Consider the following 22510-nt stretch of genomic DNA (forward strand, 5'->3'; position numbering starts at 1 on the left):
CATTATAGATAAATTATACTATAAATATAAAAAAAATAAAGATCAAAATTAGTTATTATTGTATTACTAATAAATCAGTTATTATAATAATATAAAAATTATTATATATTGTTTTAAGCTTAAAAACATTTTATTTAGTATAATTTCAAAATGACAGACAATAATAATTATATTTATTAAAATACACACACTTTCTCTCTCACTCACACACACATTTACCTCTCTCTGTCACACACACACTCTCTCTCTCACACACACATTAAACATTTATTTATGCTCGCTCATATAAATCAAAGAAAATAAAAGGGCATTATTATAACAGCCACATCAGTTTCATGAGCTTGTGTCTACAAACAGCTGAAACACACTGATGTTCAATGTCAAGGATCACCCTGTGTGTGTGTGTGTGTGTGTGTGTGTGTGTGTTGCTTTAAGAGAGCAACCAAACATCTGTTGTTTATTCTCTTAGTTTTTATGAATTCGTTATATGTAGTTGTCATATGATTTATCATTTAATCATTTCACTATTATGATTATTAGTATTTTTTTCATTGAAAACAAGTTAATTAGAAAGTCAAAGTATTCCAAAATCTAAACTGATTTTCCACTTTACTTAAATTACTGCAAATGAAATAAATAAAAAAAACATAATAAAAGCACACAGCATAAAAATTAAATTTTATTATTATTTTAAAACTACAAATATAAAAATTCAAACTATGAATAAAAACTATAATAGCATCTCAAAGATATTAAAATAGCAACGCTCTAATATTGTCAAACACAAATACATGCATTTTATGTGTGAAAATCCCTTACAGAAAAAAAAAAACATGTCAATGAGTGAAACTTTTTTATTTTCCATTTACTTTGCCAACATGTTTAAAACCATTCTTCTTTGTGTTCTTCTTAAATCTCTTCGTGAAGCCAGGAGGAGGAGCCTGAAAAACATTAGAGAATTACACATTACAGCAGGATTTTCAGGACACAAACCCCCGAGACATTTAAGAAGATTTACAAGTTACTTTTACAAATAAACAATCTTTTTTAGGGCAGCTTTTATTTGATTACGTCTAACTATTTTTTCTCTACCATTTACTTATGGCATTGTTTTGATCACGTTTTATATCTGTATTGTATATTTGAATATATACTTCTCTTTTATGAATGCTTTTCTTTTATATTGTTGTATTTCTCTTTTATTTTTTCTTATTTTTGTGAAGCGCTTTGAGATGAAACTTTTAAAGGCGCTATAGAAAATAAAGTTTATTAATATATTATTATTGTCTATCAGTCTGCATTTGCATATCTATTTTGACATGCTATATTTTTAATTCCAATGTTAATTACAATTTCGAGAGTGAAACCTGTATTGATATGAAGATGTCACCTCCAAAACTATCTTTTTATGAACTTTTTGAAGAGTAAAAGTGACAGAAATCTCTCAGATTTCATCAAAATATCTTCATTTGACATAATTTTCATTTATGGGTGAAATATCCCTTTTTTCAATAAAGTGTAAAACTGCTTCATGAAGTATTCATGAAAAATTCACCCTGTGAATTTAATGTATGAAAATCAAATATATATACATTTTATGATTAAATTGTCAAAACTTCAAAACAGCATTAATATTCTACATTTCATAAAATGCACACGCATGTCAATCAAATCACCTTTCTGCGTTTCTGTATCTGGTTTTCTACTTCCATTTCAGATACTTCATCATCATCATCATCATCATCATCATCATCATCATCATCATCAGTCTCAAAGTCATCTTCCTCTTTCACGATCTGTTCATCCTCTTCCTTCTTTGTGAACATAGAAGCTGCAGAAACACGACACACACTAACGTTAATAAACGTGCAGTGTCATCAGTCTGTTGCAGAGTTATTATCATTAATCATAACCAGAGAAAACATTTCTGTTCATTTAAGTAAAGCTGAAATAAAATCAAATAAAATTTAAACTAAATGTTGCCTTGGCAATAAACTGAAATTGAAGCATTAAAATGCATTAACTGGAAATAAATCAAAAATTTAATCTGAAATATAAATGACACCTAAATTGCAATATTAAAAAAAAAATGCACATAACAAAAATTTAAAACAAAAGCACAATGAAATTAATAGAAATGAAGCTAAAATTAACAAGAAACTAAACAAAATTTATAAAACTAAATTCAAAATGTCTATTAAACCATAAATAAGAATAAAATATAAATAAAACTATATTAGTTTTAGTTTAAACATTTGCTAGTTTTTAAATATATATTTTAAATAATTTAATATCTAATTAAGAAAAGCGCATAAAATGACAAAAAAATATTCAAATGAAAACTGACAATAAAAGAAAAGCTCATTCGAAATATTAATAAATCTATAAAACTAAGTTATGTTATTTTTATTAAAAAACTAACAAAATCACATAAACTTACTGAAAATTAAACTAATTAAAATGAAAAATAATAATACTAAAATATTATTTAAATTTTTTTTTTTAGTTTTATATATTTAAATTTTTTTTTTTAAAACCTAATTAACAAAACCGCATCAAATTACCAAAAATTTTATTGAAAGCATAAAATAAAAGCCAATTCAAAATATCAATAAAACTTATATAAATAATAAATTAGTTTTTTTATTATTATTTATATTTTTAAAGACCTAAATAACAAAATTAAAATAAAATTAAAATAAAAACTGAAAATACAAAAATAAAAGCCATTTCACTCAAAATATTAATAAAAATTATAATAGAAAATAAATAATACTAAAATAAGCACAGTTCATCAGTGCATGTGATTCTAAATCAAAATTCCAGTTTATTTGTGAGTGATAAATCGGAGGTGAAACATCAGTGTGTGTGTGTGTGTGTGTGTGTGTGTGTTACTGACGTGGATAAAGATCAGACAGACTGTCCTCAGAGTCGCTGTCCTCCACGTCACTCGAACCCGGAGCCCAGACGCCACTGTCCTCCTTCCTGCTGGCTCGTTTATCACTTCCTGTGGCTCGTTTCTCACTTCCTGTGGCTCGTTTCTCACTTCCTGTGGCCTCGTCACACACGTTTGCTCTCTTCTTCTGCCGGAGCTGGACCGGGACAAACTTCACACCCTGACGAACACACTCCTCATCTGACACAGCCATAAAGCATTGCATATTAATGCCATTATTAATTAATGCCATTATTATTAATCGGTAGTGGTGGAACGGATCACAAAATTCACGGTTCGGATCATTAATGGTTTTTGAGCCACGGATCGTTTCAGCAAAATTTTCTTTTTTTTAAATTATATAATGGGGGGGGGGGGGGGGGAAGTAACTTTGCTTTTCATTTATAACTTAAAGATCACTTGAAGTTACCCTTATGAATTTGTTTAAAGGTCCCATATTGTCGAAACTGAAATTTCCTGGCTTGTTTCATGATAACAGAGGTCTAGGTGCTATAAAACTACTATATAAGTTTCAAAACAGTCGATCCACAGACAAATGGATAAAGTAGCTGTGCCTTTTCACGAGCCGTTGTGACTTCTGTATAAATGTGATGTCATAACTACTCAGTCCCCGCCTTCAGTCTTCTCCCCCACCAATGGGTCACTCAGAAAACAACAGGCCAATCAGAAGAGAGGCTCATGAATATTAAGTAGAAAGGCCCAAACCGACCTGTTCTTGGCAGAGCTACTGAGAAAGCAGCTGCAAACATATATTGAGATGGTTTTTGGTACTTATACCGCAAATATATATTCTTAAGGACATCAAAACCTAAAATAAAACTTCAGAACGCTGTACAATATGGGACCTTTAATGCAGCATTCTATATGTATATAGGTGTGTTTGAGTTGTTTAATTTTTTTTTAAATAATTAATATATCATAGAGTAGTTTGTGATGGGGTAAATTAAAAGCAATATATGTTGACGTCACAATCGTGTTGCATTGTGGTATATGGAGCTGCCTGAAGTGTACATATGAAGTAGACTCGTCAGAATCGAGGGTCTGTCCATATAAACTCCCCTCGTCCACTTCACGAAGTTAAGCGCACTTCAAAATGGCGGCAGGGAAAGTGCTTAGGGAAGTTTGTAAGTGCGTGTCTAAAAGTGGATTGGAACGCAGCCCGAGTCACTTTCGTCGAGTAAGTAAGTGTGCTTTGCTTTTTTATGTTTTTAATTAATTTATGAAGTCACTGCAAACTTCACCGTTACATATTACATTGTTATAGACCGCCAGAGAAACCAGGGCGCCGCCATCTTTAGATTATTGTCTTTGAACTTCCGGTTTTGCGTTCGCTCTGTATATCTCTATGGCATCCCTGTCCAGGAGTAATTAGCTGGTGAAGTGGATTTACTTGATGTAAAGTTAACGAAAGTTATCATGAGGATTGTAATGTCTTAACAAATGTCAGTAGACCGGGAAGATTTTAAAACGAACCGTTCATTTATAAATACGCAGGATTGCTGTGAAAATACAGACCGCAAGACAAAAGGGGCGGGGCTACATACGGTTTATATTATTCGGTTGTTAAGTCGCTTCCGGGTCCAAGCGCTCCGCTCGTCCAGATCTAATAACAATGGCGGAACCTGTTAATTTATTTACGATCACGTCCTACTTTAGTGATGCACCTTTGGCGGTCAAAAAGGGTTTAAACTCTTTTAACTCCGACAGAGTGGTTAGTGTAGCTCATCATTCAGGTGGCATAATTAAGGGTAGAGTCCAGGCATCAATGAAAAAGAAGGTTTACGAGGTTGAGGTGAGTTAGCTGTAACGTTAAGCTAGCTAGTTAGTTGACATAAGGTGATATTCCTTGTTCTGGATGAGGTATTTCCAAAAAATTTTTTTTTTTTTATTATAAAAACGAAGATTAAAACCTAAAAATGTGACAGACAGGTTTTATAGGGTTTAGTGAACTTGGACCCGGAAACAGTATTATCGGAGAGCGGTTACGTCACGACTTAACAACCGGATAATGCCATCATATTCTGTGCAGGGAATTAGCTTACTTCACTGTAAATAGAAAAGTGTAGCAATATCATATTGTGGTATTCCGCCGTGTTTCTCACTGACACGCACACAACTCGTAAAGATCGGGACATCCCGAGCTTCCCACGCGTATTTACGACATTGTTTGGGATTCATGTCGTAAATACGATCTTTACGCGATGACTTGAACGCAACCATTAAAGGCATGAAGATGTTATAGTTTTCGCTGTCTTTGTCTTCCAGATTCCATCAATGCCTTTATATAGTAAAGCTCAACTGTAACTATATAATCTAACTAAATATTCTGTTAAATGTGTCTATAAGACATGAAGATATTATACACTGCAAAAAAAGCTTTTCTTTCTTAGTATTTTTGTCTTGTTTCTAGTCCAAATATCAAATATTTCTTAAATCAAGATGCATTTACTGAAGTAGTAAAATGGCATAAGATTTTGAGTCTTGTTTTCTGGGGAAATAAATCAAAATGAAGTGAGCTGTTGCTTAAAACAAGTAAAATTATCCACCAACGTGGAAAAAAAAAAATCTTGTTTACGCGTATTTTCGACATTGTGGTGGCGTTCATGTGCGCTCGACTCGTAAATACGATCTTTACGAGATCTATGCAGGAATTCCGTTTTCGTCAAACAGCGCCCCCTAGAGTCGCTGTAGATTACTTGTATTTAACGTTACTGTCGTAAATGCCACATTTACGCAGAGCGTCTCTGCACTCACAGCTTCTGCACTTCATAATAATAAAGTATCGTACCGCGTTTGATGGCTTATAACGTTTTTACATGATTGCAGCTAAATTACAATGAATTGCCTAAAGCCTAGGCCTACTGTATAATTTCATTTGTGTTTTTTGAGTGTAATGTAAACAATACAAAATGCCAGATGACATCAATAAAGTTATATGTACGTCGCATTATTTCGTAAAAATGTCGTCGTTAGACATGATTATTGCAATTTATCATAATAGTTTGCAAATTGCGCGCATTTACAATATTTACAACGTGTAGGCTTATTTATGTCCTGCTAATTATGTGAGATATTGACAACTGTTCTCATGATAATCGCAGGAATCAACTTTAACAGTGAAAGCCTGAGCGAGTGGGACTCTTGTGCGGTTCCTCACGCTGTCAGATTCTCGTTTTCTAGACTCTTCCGACTGCGCACGCTTCGTTTTTTTCTCCATTCTGGCAACGCAGGTCCGATGTTTACTCGTGTCTGACTCCTCGCTCGATCAGTCTGCCGTTCCCTCTTTCTCTGTTCCTCCGACAATGCTTTCCTAGCTTTCTGCTTCTTATGTGTGTGCAGTGCTGTAAAGCAATTCGTTACATCGCGAGAGCTGAAATCACGCGATACCTCCTGACGCGCGGCCCGCCGGCCAAAAGTTGCAAGTGCGTTTTTTCCGCTCACAGGCACCGGCGCGAGACGACCAACATTCAACCCGAAAAAGGTCATATAACCATTCCAATAACTCCAAAGCTGTTCAGTTAAGCTAAAAAAACTGCATAGTTCCCCTTTAATTATTAGCTGATCCGTACGGGTCACGATCAACTGCGATCCGTTCCTCCACTATTAATCGGGAAAAACAACAAGTTTTGCAGAATGTAGTTTGATGTAAACTTACACTGATCCAGAGCCTTTCTGTAGCGTTTGCCGGTGACGTGGCGGAGAACATGTTCAGGCACACGGTTGATGTGGCGTAACGTGAGTTTGCAGAAGAGATGATTACTGAGGAAAACAGAACCACAATATGAGCTCATGAAAATCTTCAACATAAAATTATTAACACGTCATACTGTGCAACGATTAATATCTATAAACATTTCTGGTATTTAAAAAAAATATTAGATGAAATTAGGGCTGTTGAGCGATTAATCGCGATTAATCGCATCCAAAATAAAAGTTTGTGTTTACATAATATATGCGTGTATACTGTGTATAATTATTTTGTATATATAAATACATACACATGCATGGATATATTTAAGAAATATTTGCTTATATATACTATATGTATATATTTATCTATATAAAATTTGTATTATATATAAATGTTACATATAAATAAATAAAAAATCCTAAATATATACATGTATGTGTGTGTGTTTATATATATATATATATATACAAAATAATTATACACAGTACACACACATATATTATGTAAACACAAACTAATAGCCCTAGATGAAATACTTCAAATAACGAAAATAAGTTTAAGTTGAAACACTAAAATTATTTCCTGCAATAAAATAAAACCGAAGTTAAAAATAAATTAAAATGAAAACAAAAATAAAAGCCAATTCAAAATATTAATAAAAATAATATATAAATAATAATAAAATAATAACTAGTTATCAGTGCACATTATTCTTAATTATAAAAAACAATTTAATGAAAAAAAGTCCAGTTAATGACTTAAATTTCACCAGATGGTAAAACATTTAAACCAAACTAGTTGACCAGTTTAAAAAAAGAAAAAGAAAATTGAATAAAGTCATATTGTGTTTTGACATGCAACAAGATCTGGAACAAAATAATTGCATAATGAATGTCAATATTATTTTCCAAGCTTTGATACTTTCACTAAATTTTTCAGTACTTATGATTTGGTGAATTTCAGCGCAAAATGACTACTTAATTTTTAAAAGACTTTCCAGCCATTGTGGTTAAATTCATGTCAGACAATTTAAAGTTTAATGAATAGAAATCATTCCTAAATATAACAGACACACCGCTATACAGTACAGTACAGAGACAGATTAATACATTAAATGGTCTCATATTTGACTCTAAAAAGTGTGTAAACTCCTGGTGTAGTGTGTACTTACGGCTGTTTAGTGCTGTTGACTACATGGGGCTCGTACTGCCTGTAGTCAAACTCCACTTCAGCGCACAGTTTCTTGTATTTCTTCCCTGATGTGAAATGTTGTAGTTCATCGAGACTGCAGGGAAACTCGTGCTCGTTCAATGTGCACTTGATCTGGGAAAATACCAATGTAAACACAAACAAGAACATAAACATGGACATGAACAAACATACAGCGACACTCAACATTAATTCACGAACTTATCTCCTAAAACAGAGCATTTAAACAGCCGAAATGTGAGTTTTAGCGTCATGTTATTGACCTTCTTGGAGTCTGTGAGTTGAAAACAAGGATGCTTCTGTAGAAACGCTCTCAAATCTTCGTGTAAATCCTCCATGACAACATAAATAAAACATCTATACGAGGAAAACCTGCTATTGAAGCAAATATCACAAAATCGCTGTAAAATCACACTCTAAACATGAATCGCTTCTGTTTTGCTGCACATGTCGCTCAGCGCGACGCGACGTTTCAAAACTACAATATGACGTCATATAAATACGACGCTGACGTGAGAGCAAAGGCTGCCTATCGCGACGCCAGAAATAAAACGTTTGTAAAGCTGCGAAATCGTGAGATATTTTAAAACCATCGAAAAATTGCTTCATCAATATTCGAATAATGAGATATTTGGAGCTGAGACAGCAGCGGGTTTATTATTCTGATGAGGCGCATTATTAGACCGCTCGTCACATGACAGTCAGTCAGCTGATACTGAGCTCTTCATCTTCTATAATCACTCTTTGTAAATATCACTCACTCATTGTAAATATATAAATAGTATATTTATATAGACAGTATATATTATATGATTTTTTTTTTTGCGAGTTACATTGTAATTAATATTTTTAATTCGTTATAGTTTCGTTATAAAGACTCTCTTGTGTTTTAAATATGTCTGGACCGAACGGAGATCCGGATATTTCAGCTGATGACGGAATAATCGAGGATGAAGATGAATTCAGTGAAGAAGGTATTATTGAAATCTTCTCATTCTGTAATATGAATTTAACTGAATTCCTCGGATGTTTTACCTTTGATGATTTTATTACTTACTACTAGTAACAATAAAACTACTGCTTTTTAAAATACTTTATTACATTTTAATTTTTTAATAGTCATTGGATATGTGTGTGTGTTTGTGGGTGTAACGTTATGCGCGCGCGCACACACACACACACACACACACACACACACACACACACACACACACACACACACACACACACACACACACACACAGTATATACACGCACTCTCTCTCTCTTTTCTCTCTCACACACACACACACACACACTATACATACAGGCATAAATATACATATGTACACTCACACACTTTCATCGATTCAAACACACACACACACACACACACACACACACACACACACACACACACCACACACACACACACACACACATATATATACGTTCTCACACACACACACACACACATATATATACACTCTCTCTCACACACACACACACACACACACACAAACACACACACGCACACACACACAATACATACAGTATGAACACACTAAACACTGAACACACTAAACACACTAAACGCTGAACACACTAAACACTAAACACACTAAACACACACTATACATACAGTAACACACTAAACACACTAAACACTGAACACACTAAACACTGAACACACTAAACACTGAACACACTAAACACTGAACACACTAAACACTGAACACACTAAACACTGAACACACTAAACACACTAAACACTGAACACACTAAACACTGAACACACTAAACACTGAACACACTAAACACTGAACACACTGAACACACTAAACACTAAACACTCTAAACACTGAACACACTAAACACTGAACACACTAAACACTGAACACACTAAACACTGAACACACTAAACACTAAACACACTAAACACTGAACACACTAAACACTGAACACACTAAACACTGAACACACTAAACACTGAACACACTAAACACTAAACACACTAAACACTGAACACACTAAACACTGAACACACTAAACACTGAACACACTAAACACTAAACACACTAAACACTAAACACACTAAACACTGAACACACTAAACACTGAACACAGTAAACACTGAACACACTAAACACTGAACACACTAAACACTGAACACACTAAACACACTGAACACACTAAACACTGAACACACTAAACACTAAACACACTAAACACTGTACACACTAAACACACTGAACACACTAAACACTGAACAGACTAAACACACTGAACACACTAAACACTGAACACACTAAACACACTGAACACACTAAACACTGAACACACTAAACACTGAACACACTAAACACTGAACACACTAAACACACTAAACACACTGAACACACTAAACACTAAACACTAAACACACTAAACACTGTACACACTAAACACACTGAACACACTAAACACTGAACACACTAAACACTGAACACAGTAAACACTGAACACACTAAACACTGAACACACTAAACACTGAACACACTAAACACACTGAACACACTAAACACTGAACACACTAAACACTAAACACACTAAACACTGTACACACTAAACACACTGAACACACTAAACACTGAACACACTAAACACACTGAACACACTAAACACTGAACACACTAAACACTGTACACACTAAACACTGTACACACTAAACACTGAACACACTAAACACTGAACACACTAAACACACTAAACACTAAACACACTAAACACTGTACACACTAAACACTGTACACACTAAACACTGAACACACTAAACACTGAACACACTAAACACACTAAACACTGAACACACTAAACACTGAACACACTAAACACTAAACACACTAAACACTGAACACACTAAACACTGAACACACTAAACACTAAACACACTAAACACACACACTATACATACAGTAACACACTAAACACACTAAACACTGAACACACTAAACACTAAACACACTAAACACTGAACACACTAAACACTGAACACACTAAACTCTGAACACACTAAACACTAAACACACTAAACACTAAACACACTAAACACTGAACACTAAACACACTAAACACTAAACACACTAAACACTGAACACACTAAACACTGAACACACTAAACACTGAACACACTAAACACACTGAACACACTAAACACTGAACACACTAAACACTAAACACTAAACACACTAAACACTGTACACACTAAACACACTGAACACACTAAACACTGAACACACTAAACACTGAACACACTAAACACTGAACACACTAAACACACTAAACACTGAACACACTGAACACACTAAACACACTAAACACTAAACACACTAAACACTGTACACACTAAACACACTGAACACACTAAACACTGAACACACTAAACACTGAACACACTAAACACTGAACACACTAAACACACTAAACACTGAACACACTAAACACACTAAACACTAAACACACTAAACACTGAACACACTAAACACACTAAACACTGAACACACTAAACACTGAACACACTAAACACTGAACACACTAAACACACTAAACACTGAACACACTAAACACTGAACACACTAAACACACTAAACACTGAACACACTAAACACTGAACACACTAAACACTGAACACTAAACACACTAAACACTGAACACACTAAACACTGAACACACTAAACACTGAACACACTAAACACTGAACACACTGAACACACTGAACACTAAACACACTAAACACTGAACACACTAAACACTGAACACACTGAACACACTGAACACACTGAACACTAAACACACTGAACACACTAAACACTGAACACACTGAACACTAAACACACTAAACACTGAACACACTAAACACTGAACACACTGAACACACTAAACACTGAACACACTGAACACACTGAACACACTGAACACTAAACACACTAAACACTGAACACACTAAACACTGAACACACTGAACACACTAAACACTGAACACACTAAACACACTAAACACTGAACACACTGAACACTAAACACACTGAACACACTGAACACTAAACACTGAACACACTAAACACACTGAACACTAAACACACTAAACACTGAACACACTAAACACTGAACACACTGAACACTAAACACACTGAACACTAAACACTGAACACACTAAACACTAAACACTGAACACACTAAACACTGAACACACTAAACACACTGAACACTAAACACACTAAACACTGAACACACTGAACACTAAACACACTAAACACTGAACACACTAAACACTGAACACACTAAACACACTAAACACTGAACACACTAAACACTGAACACACTGAACACTAAACACACTGAACACACTGAACACTAAACACACTAAACACTGAACACACTAAACACACTAAACACTAAACACACTAAACACTGAACACACTAAACACTGAACACACTGAACACTAAACAAACACACTAAACACTGAACACACTGAACACACTAAACACACTAAACACTAAACACACTAAACACTGAACACACTAAACACTAAACACACTAAACACTGAACACACTAAACACTAAACACACTAAACACACTAAACACTGAACACACTAAACACACTAAACACTGAACACACTAAACACTGAACACACTAAACACTGAACACACTAAACACACTAAACACACTAAACACTGAACACACTAAACACTGAACACACTAAACACTGAACACACTAAACACTGAACACACTAAACACTGAAAACACTAAACACTGAACACACTAAACACTGAACACTAAACACACTAAACACTGAACACACTAAACACTGAACACACTAAACACTGAACACACTAAACACTGAACACACTGAACACACTGAACACACTAAACACTGAACACACTAAACACACTAAACACTGAACACACTAAACACTGAACACACTGAACACTAAACACACTGAACACACTGAACACTAAACACACTAAACACTGAACACACTAAACACACTGAACACACTGAACACTAAACACACTAAACACTGAACACACTAAACACACTAAACACTGAACACACTAAACACTGAACACACTGAACACTAAACACACTGAACACTAAACACACTAAACACTGAACACACTAAACACACTGAACACACTGAACACTAAACACACTAAACACTGAACACACTAAACACTGAACACACTAAACACACTAAACACTGAACACACTAAACACTGAACACACTAAACACTGAACACACTGAACACACTGAACACTAAACACACTAAACACTGAACACACTAAACACTGAACACACTAAAAACACTAAACACTAAACACTGAACACACTAAAGACTGAACACACTAAACACTGAACACTAAACACACTAAACACTGAACACACTAAACACTGAACACACTAAACACTGAACACACTGAACACACTAAACACACTGAACACACTGAACACTAAACACACTAAACACTGAACACACTAAACACTGAACACACTAAACACACTAAACACTAAACACTGAACACACTAAACACTAAACACACTAAACACTGAACACACTAAACACTGAACACACTAAACACTGAACACACTGAACACTAAACACACTAAACACTGAACACACTAAACACTGAACACACTGAACACACTAAACACTGAACACACTAAACACTGAACACTAAACACACTAAACACTGAACACACTAAACACTGAACACACTAAACACTGAACACCCTGAACACACTGAACACTAAACACACTAAACACTGAACACACTAAACACTGAACACACTAAACACTGAACACTAAACACACTAAACACTGAACACACTAAACACTGAACACACTAAACACTGAACACACTAAACACTGAACACACTGAACACACTGAACACACTGAACACTAAACACACTAAACACTGAACACACTAAACACACTAAACACTAAACACTAAACACACTGAACACTAAACACACTGAACACTAAACACACTGAACACTAAACACACTGAACACACTGAACACACTAAACACACTAAACACTGAACACACTAAACACTGAACACACTAAACACACTAAACACTAAACACACTAAACACTGAACACACTAAACACTGAACACACTAAACACTGAACACACTAAACACACTAAACACTAAACACACTAAACACTGAACACACTAAACACTGAACACACTAAACACTGAACACACTGAACACTAAACACACTAAACACTGAACACACTAAACACTGAACACACTGAACACACTGAACACTAAACACACTAAACACTGAACACACTAAACACTAAACACTAAACACACTGAACACTAAACACACTGAACACTAAACACACTGAACACACTAAACACACTAAACACACTAAACACTGAACACACTAAACACTGAACACACTAAACACACTAAACACTAAACACACTAAACACTGAACACACTGAACACACTAAACACACTAAACACTAAACACACTAAACACTGAACACACTAAACACTGAACACACTAAACACTGAACACACTGAACACACTGAACACTAAACACACTAAACACTGAACACACTAAACACTGAACACACTGAACACACTAAATACTGAACACACTAAACACTGAACACTAAACACACTAAACACTGAACACACTAAACACTGAACACACTAAACACTGAACACACTGAACACACTGAACACACTAAACACTGAACACACTAAACACTGAACACACTAAACACTGAACACTAAACACACTAAACACTGAACACACTAAACACACTAAACACTGAACACACTAAACACTGAACACACTAAACACTGAACACACTAAACACTGAACACACTGAACACTAAACACACTAAACACTGAACACACTAAACACTGAACACACTAAACACTGAACACACTGAACACTAAACACACTAAACACTGAACACACTAAACACACTAAACACTGAACACACTAAACACTGAACACACTGAACACACTGAACACTAAACACACTAAACACTGAACACACTAAACACACTAAACACTAAACACACTGAACACTAAACACACTGAACACTAAACACACTAAACACTAAACACACTGAACACACTAAACACACTAAACACACTAAACACTGAACACACTAAACACTGAACACACTAAACACACTAAACACTAAACACACTAAACACTGAACACACTAAACACTGAACACACTAAACACTGAACACACTAAACACACTAAACACTAAACACACTAAACACTGAACACACTAAACACTGAACACACTAAACACTGAACACACTGAACACACTGAACACTAAACACACTAAACACTGAACACACTAAACACTGAACACACTGAACACACTAAACACTAAACACACTAAACACTGAACACACTAAACACTGAACACACTAAACACTGAACACACTGAACACACTGAACACTAAACACACTAAACACTGAACACACTAAACACTGAACACACTGAACACACTAAATACTGAACACACTAAACACTGAACACTAAACACACTAAACACACTAAACACTGAACACACTAAACACTGAACACACTAAACACTGAACACACTGAACACACTGAACACACTAAACACTGAACACACTAAACACTGAACACACTAAACACTGAACACTAAACACTGAACACACTAAACACACTAAACACTGAACACACTAAACACTGAACACACTAAACACACTAAACACTGAACACACTGAACACTAAACACACTAAACACTGAACACACTAAACACTGAACACACTAAACACTAAACACACTGAACACTAAACACACTGAACACTAAACACACTGAACACTAAACACACTGAACACACTAAACACTAAACACACTAAACACTGAACATCCCTGCATTAAAGCGATCAGAACAGCTGACGGCACTGTATGTTTCTCTGGATCAGAGTTCGCAGCGATCGACTCCATGCTGGACCAGATCAGCTCGTGTCTCGACGACATCGAGGAGAAGAACGACTCTCTGAACGGGAAACTTCACGAGCTTCTGGAGTCCAACAGACAAGCCCGACGAGACTTCAGAGAACGCCTGAACGAGGAAGAACAGAGCCGTCCTCATCCTCCTGAAGAAGAAGATCCGGCCAGAGACACGCAGACCCCACACTAGACCTTCCATAGTTATTCAGCATTATTATTATTAATGCACTGATGATGTTAAATACTCGCATCGTCCATCTCAGACTGTTTCATAATTATTCATTATTAATGCATTATGTAAAATACCTGCATCGTCCATCTCAGACTGTTTCATAATTATTCATTATTATTATTATTAATGCATTGATTATGTATGTAAAATACCTGCATCGTCCATCTCAGACTGTTTCATAATTATTCATTATTATTAATGCATTGATAATGTAAAATTCCTGCATTGACTTCTCAGTTTCATAGTTATTAATGCATTGATGATGTAAAATACCTGCATCGTCCATCTCAGACTGTTTCATAATTAATTATTATTATTAATGCATTGATGATGTAAAATACCTGCATCGTCCATCTCAGACAGTTTCATAATTATTAATTATTATTAATGCATTGATGTAAAATCCCTGCATCGTCCATCTCAGACTGTTTCATAATTAATTATTATTATTAATGCATTGATGATGTAAAATACCTGCATCGTCCATCTCAGACAGTTTCATAATTATTAATTATTATTAATGCATTGATGTAAAATACCTGCATCATGTTCTCGGTGGACCAGTAAGTGAGAATATTTATATGTGAATGTCTTTATGTTGTTGTTCTGTTGTTAAGCTGTACTGTTTTAAAAGCATTAAAGCACACCAGACAGTGATTATGTGTATTAAAACGATCGTGGTAAAATCACTGTAACGCACTGCCTCGAGTGGATTATTGCTTCGTATGACATGCAGTGTGAATATGAGAAAAGTATTTTAATTAATATTTATCAAGGATGTAAGTAAATTTATATGGAAGCTTGTTTCAGCCATGGAATAGATTAAAAAAAAAGTTACAATATTTCTGCTTGTAATAAAACAAGAATCAACATGAGCTTGGCTTTTTGGAGATTTTGAAAGTTTGTCTTTCTCACAATTGCGAGTTTATATCACAATTGTGGAAAGTCATAATTGCGAGATATAAAGTCGAAATTGTGAGATTAAAAAGTTACAATTACCCTTTTAATTTTTATTCTGTAGTGAAAATCTTACAATAGTACATAAATAACCCAGTTGCTCTTGTAATCATCAAATATTTTAATAGAAATTAAACAGACACATACAGAAAACATGGGAAAAACATGAACCTCCAGCTGCTATAAAACACTTTAGTTGTGTTTGTCAGAATACGAAACACATATTTTGTGTTTAGCTTGCCTTACATCGTCCCGCTGGCTTTCTTCTCTCAGACCTCGAAACACGTGACTTTATTATTATTATACCATGATGGGAAAACTCTCAGCACACTTGAGTCACTTCATCAGAAACATGCGGTTTTATTCACTCGCCGTATTAAACAGTGGTTTTCTGTTTTTTTAGTCATGATTTGCTAACATACAGCAGTTCTCGTGTGTAAAACACTTCAACTCAGCATTATTCTCGTAATGACAAATCAAAGCACACCTCAAATCATCATCATCATCATGAACTCAGTGTGGAAAACATGATTTCTGATCACATGCATTTAATGGATCCCAAAACCAATGGAAATAAATAAATTCTATTTTTACATGCGACATGAAAATCTGTGGGTAAAAAAAATACTGCATTACAGTAATGAAAGTATAAAATGTTTGGCTGTTTTTCAGTATTGAGAATTTTGGGTGAAAATGTTGAATTGTCATGAAAATAATGCGACAATGCAAATAAAAAAGGCTTGATTTTTTTGTTTATGCATTGATTTTGGGGCCTGATGATTAATGTGAAAGATGCATTTGCAACACTGTTTAGTTAAATTAATGAAAGACTTCTGCATCAGCTCAGATTTCATGAAAATCAGAAGCCAATGCCATTATAATCAACAATCCTCATAAAACCGCTCCGTTTCCTGACACTTTCTATCAGGGAGACACAAACACAAGATCAACACTACTGACCAAAAACATTTCCAGGTCATATTCACTCCTAAATAAAATCAAGAATAAAAAAGAAATGAAGTTTTACAGAATAGGATATTTAAGTCCCTCAAAGACTTTTTGCATTGTGACTTTCATGCACATTTTTAATCGTGATGCAAAAAATAGAAATAAATGAATTGAGATGTTTCAGCTTAAGAGATTCTGTCAATAGTGGTTCTCATTACTGTAATATTACGGTTACAGTTTTTCATAAGGGGGAAAATGTGCCTAATTTTCATGAAAATAATGTCACAATAAAAAAATCTTAAAGGGCTCAAGAACAGACTTTTTTTATTTTTGCAAAATATTATTTATTTTGTTCTTCACTTAAAAAAAAAATGCTTTTCTTAGTATTTTTGTCTTGTTTCCAGTCCAAATATCTAAAAATTCTTAAATCAAGAAATAACATAAGCTATTATGTCTTGTTTTATGGGGAAATAAAACAAAATTAAGTGAGTTGTTGCTTAAAACAAGCTAAATTATCCACAAATGGGGTAAGAAAAATAATGTTTCTGTTTGAATTAACATTATTTTTCTGACCCCATTGGCAGATCATTTAGCTTTTTTTAAACAAAAACTCTCTAATTTTAAATGATTTTGATTGAAACAAGACAAAAATAGTAAGTTAGAAAAAAAAAGCATTTTTTTGCAGTGTGTGTGTGTGAGATTGACCAGAATACAATCAACATCAGTGTTTCACTGACGGCAGAAATGAACCGTTGTAAATCCGAGTGAAAACTAGAACTGCTAATAACACGAAAAATTCGGGGCAAAAATAACTTTTTGAGCGCGCCACAATCTGGAGAACACAATATTTGGATCAGCAGATCCTCCACATCTGAGATCATATCAAAAGTCTTATATAAAGTCAGTTTCTTGAGGAGTTCTGCACTGCACTTTAACGTCACGTGTAAAAACGATCACGAGGTAAACACTGGTAGAATGACATAAGCGTGAGCCAATCACAACGCAAGCCTTCGTAAACCGCTTTAAACGGATCCACTCTGGCGTTTGCATTTGAAGGCAGAACTCAATATAAAGATGTTTGTGAAACTTCAGTGTTTGTCATGGATTAACGGCTGTAAAACTGTGTGTTACTCAGATTAAAGGACTGATAAAAGAACAAAAGAACTTCTTTACTCTGATGATTATTCAGTGTTTCTGCTACATTAAATCAGCGAGAGTGAATCTCAGGAAGAACATGTTCAGCTCATCAAACACACACCACACACACCACAAACACACACACGGAACGATTAACATGTTTAACTTTCATGATTAACGTTTCCCTCTAAAATGACATTTGGTGCAATTAATGCAAACTCTTTCTGTCGACACCATTATTACTTTTTTAATATTGAAATCAGCATACATTTAATTTACTACAACAACTTTTGCAATAATGATATTTTTCATTATGGTAATGACATTTTATATGAAAGTAATTGAATATTGGTGAGGGTGCAATTATTATGAAAACTAGACTATAATTAAATCTCTCTCTCACACACTCACTCTTTCACTCTCTCACACACTCACTCCCTCTCACACTCACTCCCTCTCACACCCACTCTCTCACACACTCACTGTCACACACACTCACTCTCTCTCACACTCACTCTCACACACACTCATCCCTCTCACACTTACTCCCTCTCACACTCACTCTCTCAAACACTCACTCTCACACACTCACTCTCTCTCTCTCTCACACACACACACACACACACACACACACACACACACTCGCTCACTCTCACACACTCGCTCACTCTCACACACTCACTCACTCTCACACGCTCTCACTCGCTCTCGCTCGGTCACTCACTCACACACACACACACACACACACCCACTCTCACACACACACACACACACACACACACACACACACACACACACACACACACACACACACACACACACACACACACACACACACACACACACACACACACACACTCACTCTCTCACACACTCACTCTCTCACACACTCACTCTCTCACACACTCACTCTCTCACACACTCACTCTCTCACACACTCACTCACTCACACACTCACTCTCTCACACACTCACTCACTCACACACTCACTCACTCACACACTCACTCACTCACACACTCACTCACTCACACACTCACTCACTCACACACTCACTCACTCACACACTCACTCACTCACTCACCTACTCACTCTCACACACTCACTCACACACACTCGCTCACTCTCACACACTCACTCTCACACACTCACTCACTCTCACTCACACACACACTCTCACACACACTCACTCACACACACACACACTCACTCTCTCACACACTCTCACACACACACTCACACACACACTCACTCTCACACACTCACTCTCTCACACACTCACTCACTCACACACTCACTCACTCACACACCTACTCACTCACACACCTACTCACTCTCACTCACACACACACTCTCACACACACTCACTCTCACTCACACACACACTCTCACACACACTCACTCACACACTCACTCACACACTCACTCACACACTCACTCACTCTCACTCACACACTCACTCTCTCACACACTCTCACACACACTCACTCACACACACACTCGCTCACTCTCACACTCACTCTCTCACACTCACTCACTCACCTACTCACTCTCACACACTCACTCACACACACTCGCTCACTCTCACACACTCACTCTCTCACACACTCTCACACACACTCACTCACACACACACTCGCTCACTCTCACACTCACTCTCTCACACTCACTCACTCACACACCTACTCATTCTCACACACTCACTCACACACACTCGCTCACTCTCACACACTCACTCACTCTCACTCACACACACACTCTCACTCACACACACACTCTCACACACACACTCGCTCACACACACACTCGCTCACACACACACTCGCTCACTCTCACACACTCACTCACTCTCACACACTCACTCACTCACACACACACCTACTCACTCTCACACACTCACACACACTCTCACTCGTTCTCACTCAATCTCGCTCTCGCTCGCTCTCCCTCGCTCGCTCTCCCTCGCTCGCTCTCCCTCGCTCGCTCTCCCTCGCTCTCCCTCGCTCTCACTCGCTCTCACTCGCTCTCACTCGCTCTCACTCGCTCTCACTCGCTCTCACTCACTCTCACACACACACACACTCTCACACTCACTACTCTCACTCACACACTCTCACTCACACACTCTCACTCACACACTCTCACTCACACACTCTCACTCACACACTCTCACTCACACACTCTCACACACTCACTCTCTCACACACTCAATCTCTCACACACTCACTCACTCTCACTCACACACACTCACATTGACACACTCTCTCTCTCACACAGACACAAACAGACAGACAGACAGACACACAAACACACACACACACACACCTGGACATGTTCAGGGGTTCTAAGATTCACTCTTCAGCGGACGCAGGACTCGTTCAGTGCTGGAGTTCTGAGGATCTTGTGCTCGATGAAAACATCTATTGTACAAACAGAGGGTTAGAGGCGTGTAACCGTGGCACAAACCCTTCAGAACACACACACACACACACACACACACGGTCTATCGGCGGGGTGGTTTCTCTCGGGTCCTCTGAGCCTGATAACAACGTTCTGGGTCTCAGCGTCGTCTTCCTCCTCCTCCTCCTCTTCCTCGTCTCTTCGCAGGAGTCCTTCCTCGGCCCCGAACGCTCTTTCCCTCGGGAACGCTAACGACGAGATCCTCGTTTCCCTCGGGAACGCTAACGACGAGATCGCCAACGAGATCCTCGTTTCCCTCGGGAACGCTGACGAGATCCTCGTTTCCCTCGGGAACGCTGACGAGATCCTCGTTTCCCTCGGGAACGCTGACGAGATCTTCGTTTCCCTCGGGAATGCTGACGAGATCCTCGTCCTCAGGCTGGTGTTCCTGACGGATGCTGGGGACTGAGGAGCTCACGGACTCTGGGATCTCCAGGGCTGGTTTGGGGATTTGAGACGTGGATGAGGGGAAGGTTTCATCGGGACTGATGTGGTGTGTCGGTTCTCCTGATGTTGAACCGGAGTCTTCGTGTTTCCTTAAGACTTTATAACGCTGCACAAACACAAATAAACAGCATGATATATAAATAAAACATGACCACCATAAATTATGTATTTCTAAAGCACCGAAAACTAATTATATGGTAACACTTTACAATAGGGTTAATTAGTTAACATGGGTTAAGGATGAACAATACTTCTATAGCATTTATTAATATTCTTTATGTCAACATTTACTAATACTTTATTAAAATCTTGTTAACATTAGTAATGCACTGTGAACTAACATGAACCAACAATGAATGATTGTATTTTATTAACTAACATTAACAAAGATTAATAACAAATGGATTGCTCATGGTTAGTTCATGTTAGTCTATATATTAATGTTAACTAATGAACCTTATTGTAAAGTGT

The 22510-nt window shown here is 36.4% G+C and overlaps 3 protein-coding genes across 7 annotated transcripts in view; 1 reads left to right on the plus strand and 2 right to left on the minus strand.

The window, feature by feature from the left end:
* Positions 1-840: 840 nt before the first annotated feature.
* surf2 (surfeit 2) lies at positions 841-8346 on the minus strand. Of its 2 annotated transcripts, XM_077223011.1 has the most exons (7): positions 8120-8346; positions 7819-7970; positions 6612-6715; positions 3043-3136; positions 2900-3000; positions 1677-1831; positions 841-941 (listed from the first exon to the last, which is right to left on the minus strand). In XM_077223011.1, exons 1-7 carry the CDS (start codon positions 8192-8194, stop codon positions 855-857), a joined length of 768 nt encoding a protein of 255 aa, XP_077079126.1. In that variant the 5' UTR covers positions 8195-8346; the 3' UTR covers positions 841-854. The 2 variants fall into 2 exon arrangements, with proteins under 2 accessions (XP_077079126.1, XP_077079119.1); XM_077223004.1 differs by having other exon boundaries at positions 2900-3136.
* A 54-nt stretch (positions 8347-8400) lies between these two features.
* bbln (bublin coiled coil protein) lies at positions 8401-16967 on the plus strand. Of its 2 annotated transcripts, none has more exons than XM_077223351.1 (2): positions 8401-8830; positions 15833-16967. In XM_077223351.1, exons 1-2 carry the CDS (start codon positions 8752-8754, stop codon positions 16048-16050), a joined length of 297 nt encoding a protein of 98 aa, XP_077079466.1. In that variant the 5' UTR covers positions 8401-8751; the 3' UTR covers positions 16051-16967. The 2 variants fall into 2 exon arrangements, with proteins under 2 accessions (XP_077079466.1, XP_077079457.1); XM_077223342.1 differs by having other exon boundaries at positions 8701-8830; positions 15791-16967.
* A 185-nt stretch (positions 16968-17152) lies between these two features.
* The window catches only part of ciz1a (cdkn1a interacting zinc finger protein 1a), a 38606-nt gene continuing 33248 nt past the window's right edge, over positions 17153-22510 (minus strand). Inside the window, exons 16-17 of one of the 3 annotated variants that reach the window (XR_013200995.1) lie at positions 20889-22145; positions 17153-20287 (exon numbers count right to left, since the gene is read on the minus strand). Coding sequence is in view for 1 of the 3 variants with exons in the window: in XM_077222490.1 (XP_077078605.1) it covers positions 21693-22145 (453 nt within the window). In the remaining 2 variants the exon portion in view is untranslated. Of the gene's footprint in view, positions 22146-22510 lie in introns of all 3 variants that reach the window. The other 2 variants (XR_013200996.1, XM_077222490.1) reach the window with 2 other exon arrangements.

Source organism: Siphateles boraxobius, unplaced genomic scaffold (genome assembly GCF_051911475.1).
Source record: "Siphateles boraxobius isolate OS27281-9 unplaced genomic scaffold, OSU_SipBor_1 120, whole genome shotgun sequence".
In the NCBI taxonomy this organism is placed as follows: Eukaryota; Metazoa; Chordata; class Actinopteri; order Cypriniformes; family Leuciscidae; genus Siphateles; species Siphateles boraxobius.

Bases quoted from the DNA above. Each gene is read 5' to 3' on its own strand.
- surf2 (XM_077223004.1), bottom strand. From the start codon at position 8,194: ATGGAGGATTTACACGAAGATTTGAGAGCGTTTCTACAGAAGCATCCT. The intron at 3,137-6,611 runs GTAAGTTTACAT...TGGCTGTGTCAG, and splicing joins CAGAAAGGCTCTGGATCAGT to ATGAGGAGTGTGTTCGTCAG. The intron at 942-1,676 runs GTGATTTGATTG...AATGTTTTTCAG, and splicing joins AGATACAGAAACGCAGAAAG to GCTCCTCCTCCTGGCTTCAC.
- bbln (XM_077223342.1), top strand. From the start codon at position 8,752: ATGTCTGGACCGAACGGAGATCCGGATATTTCAGCTGATGACGGAATA. The intron at 8,831-15,790 runs GTATTATTGAAA...CCTGCATTAAAG, and splicing joins AGATGAATTCAGTGAAGAAG to CGATCAGAACAGCTGACGGC.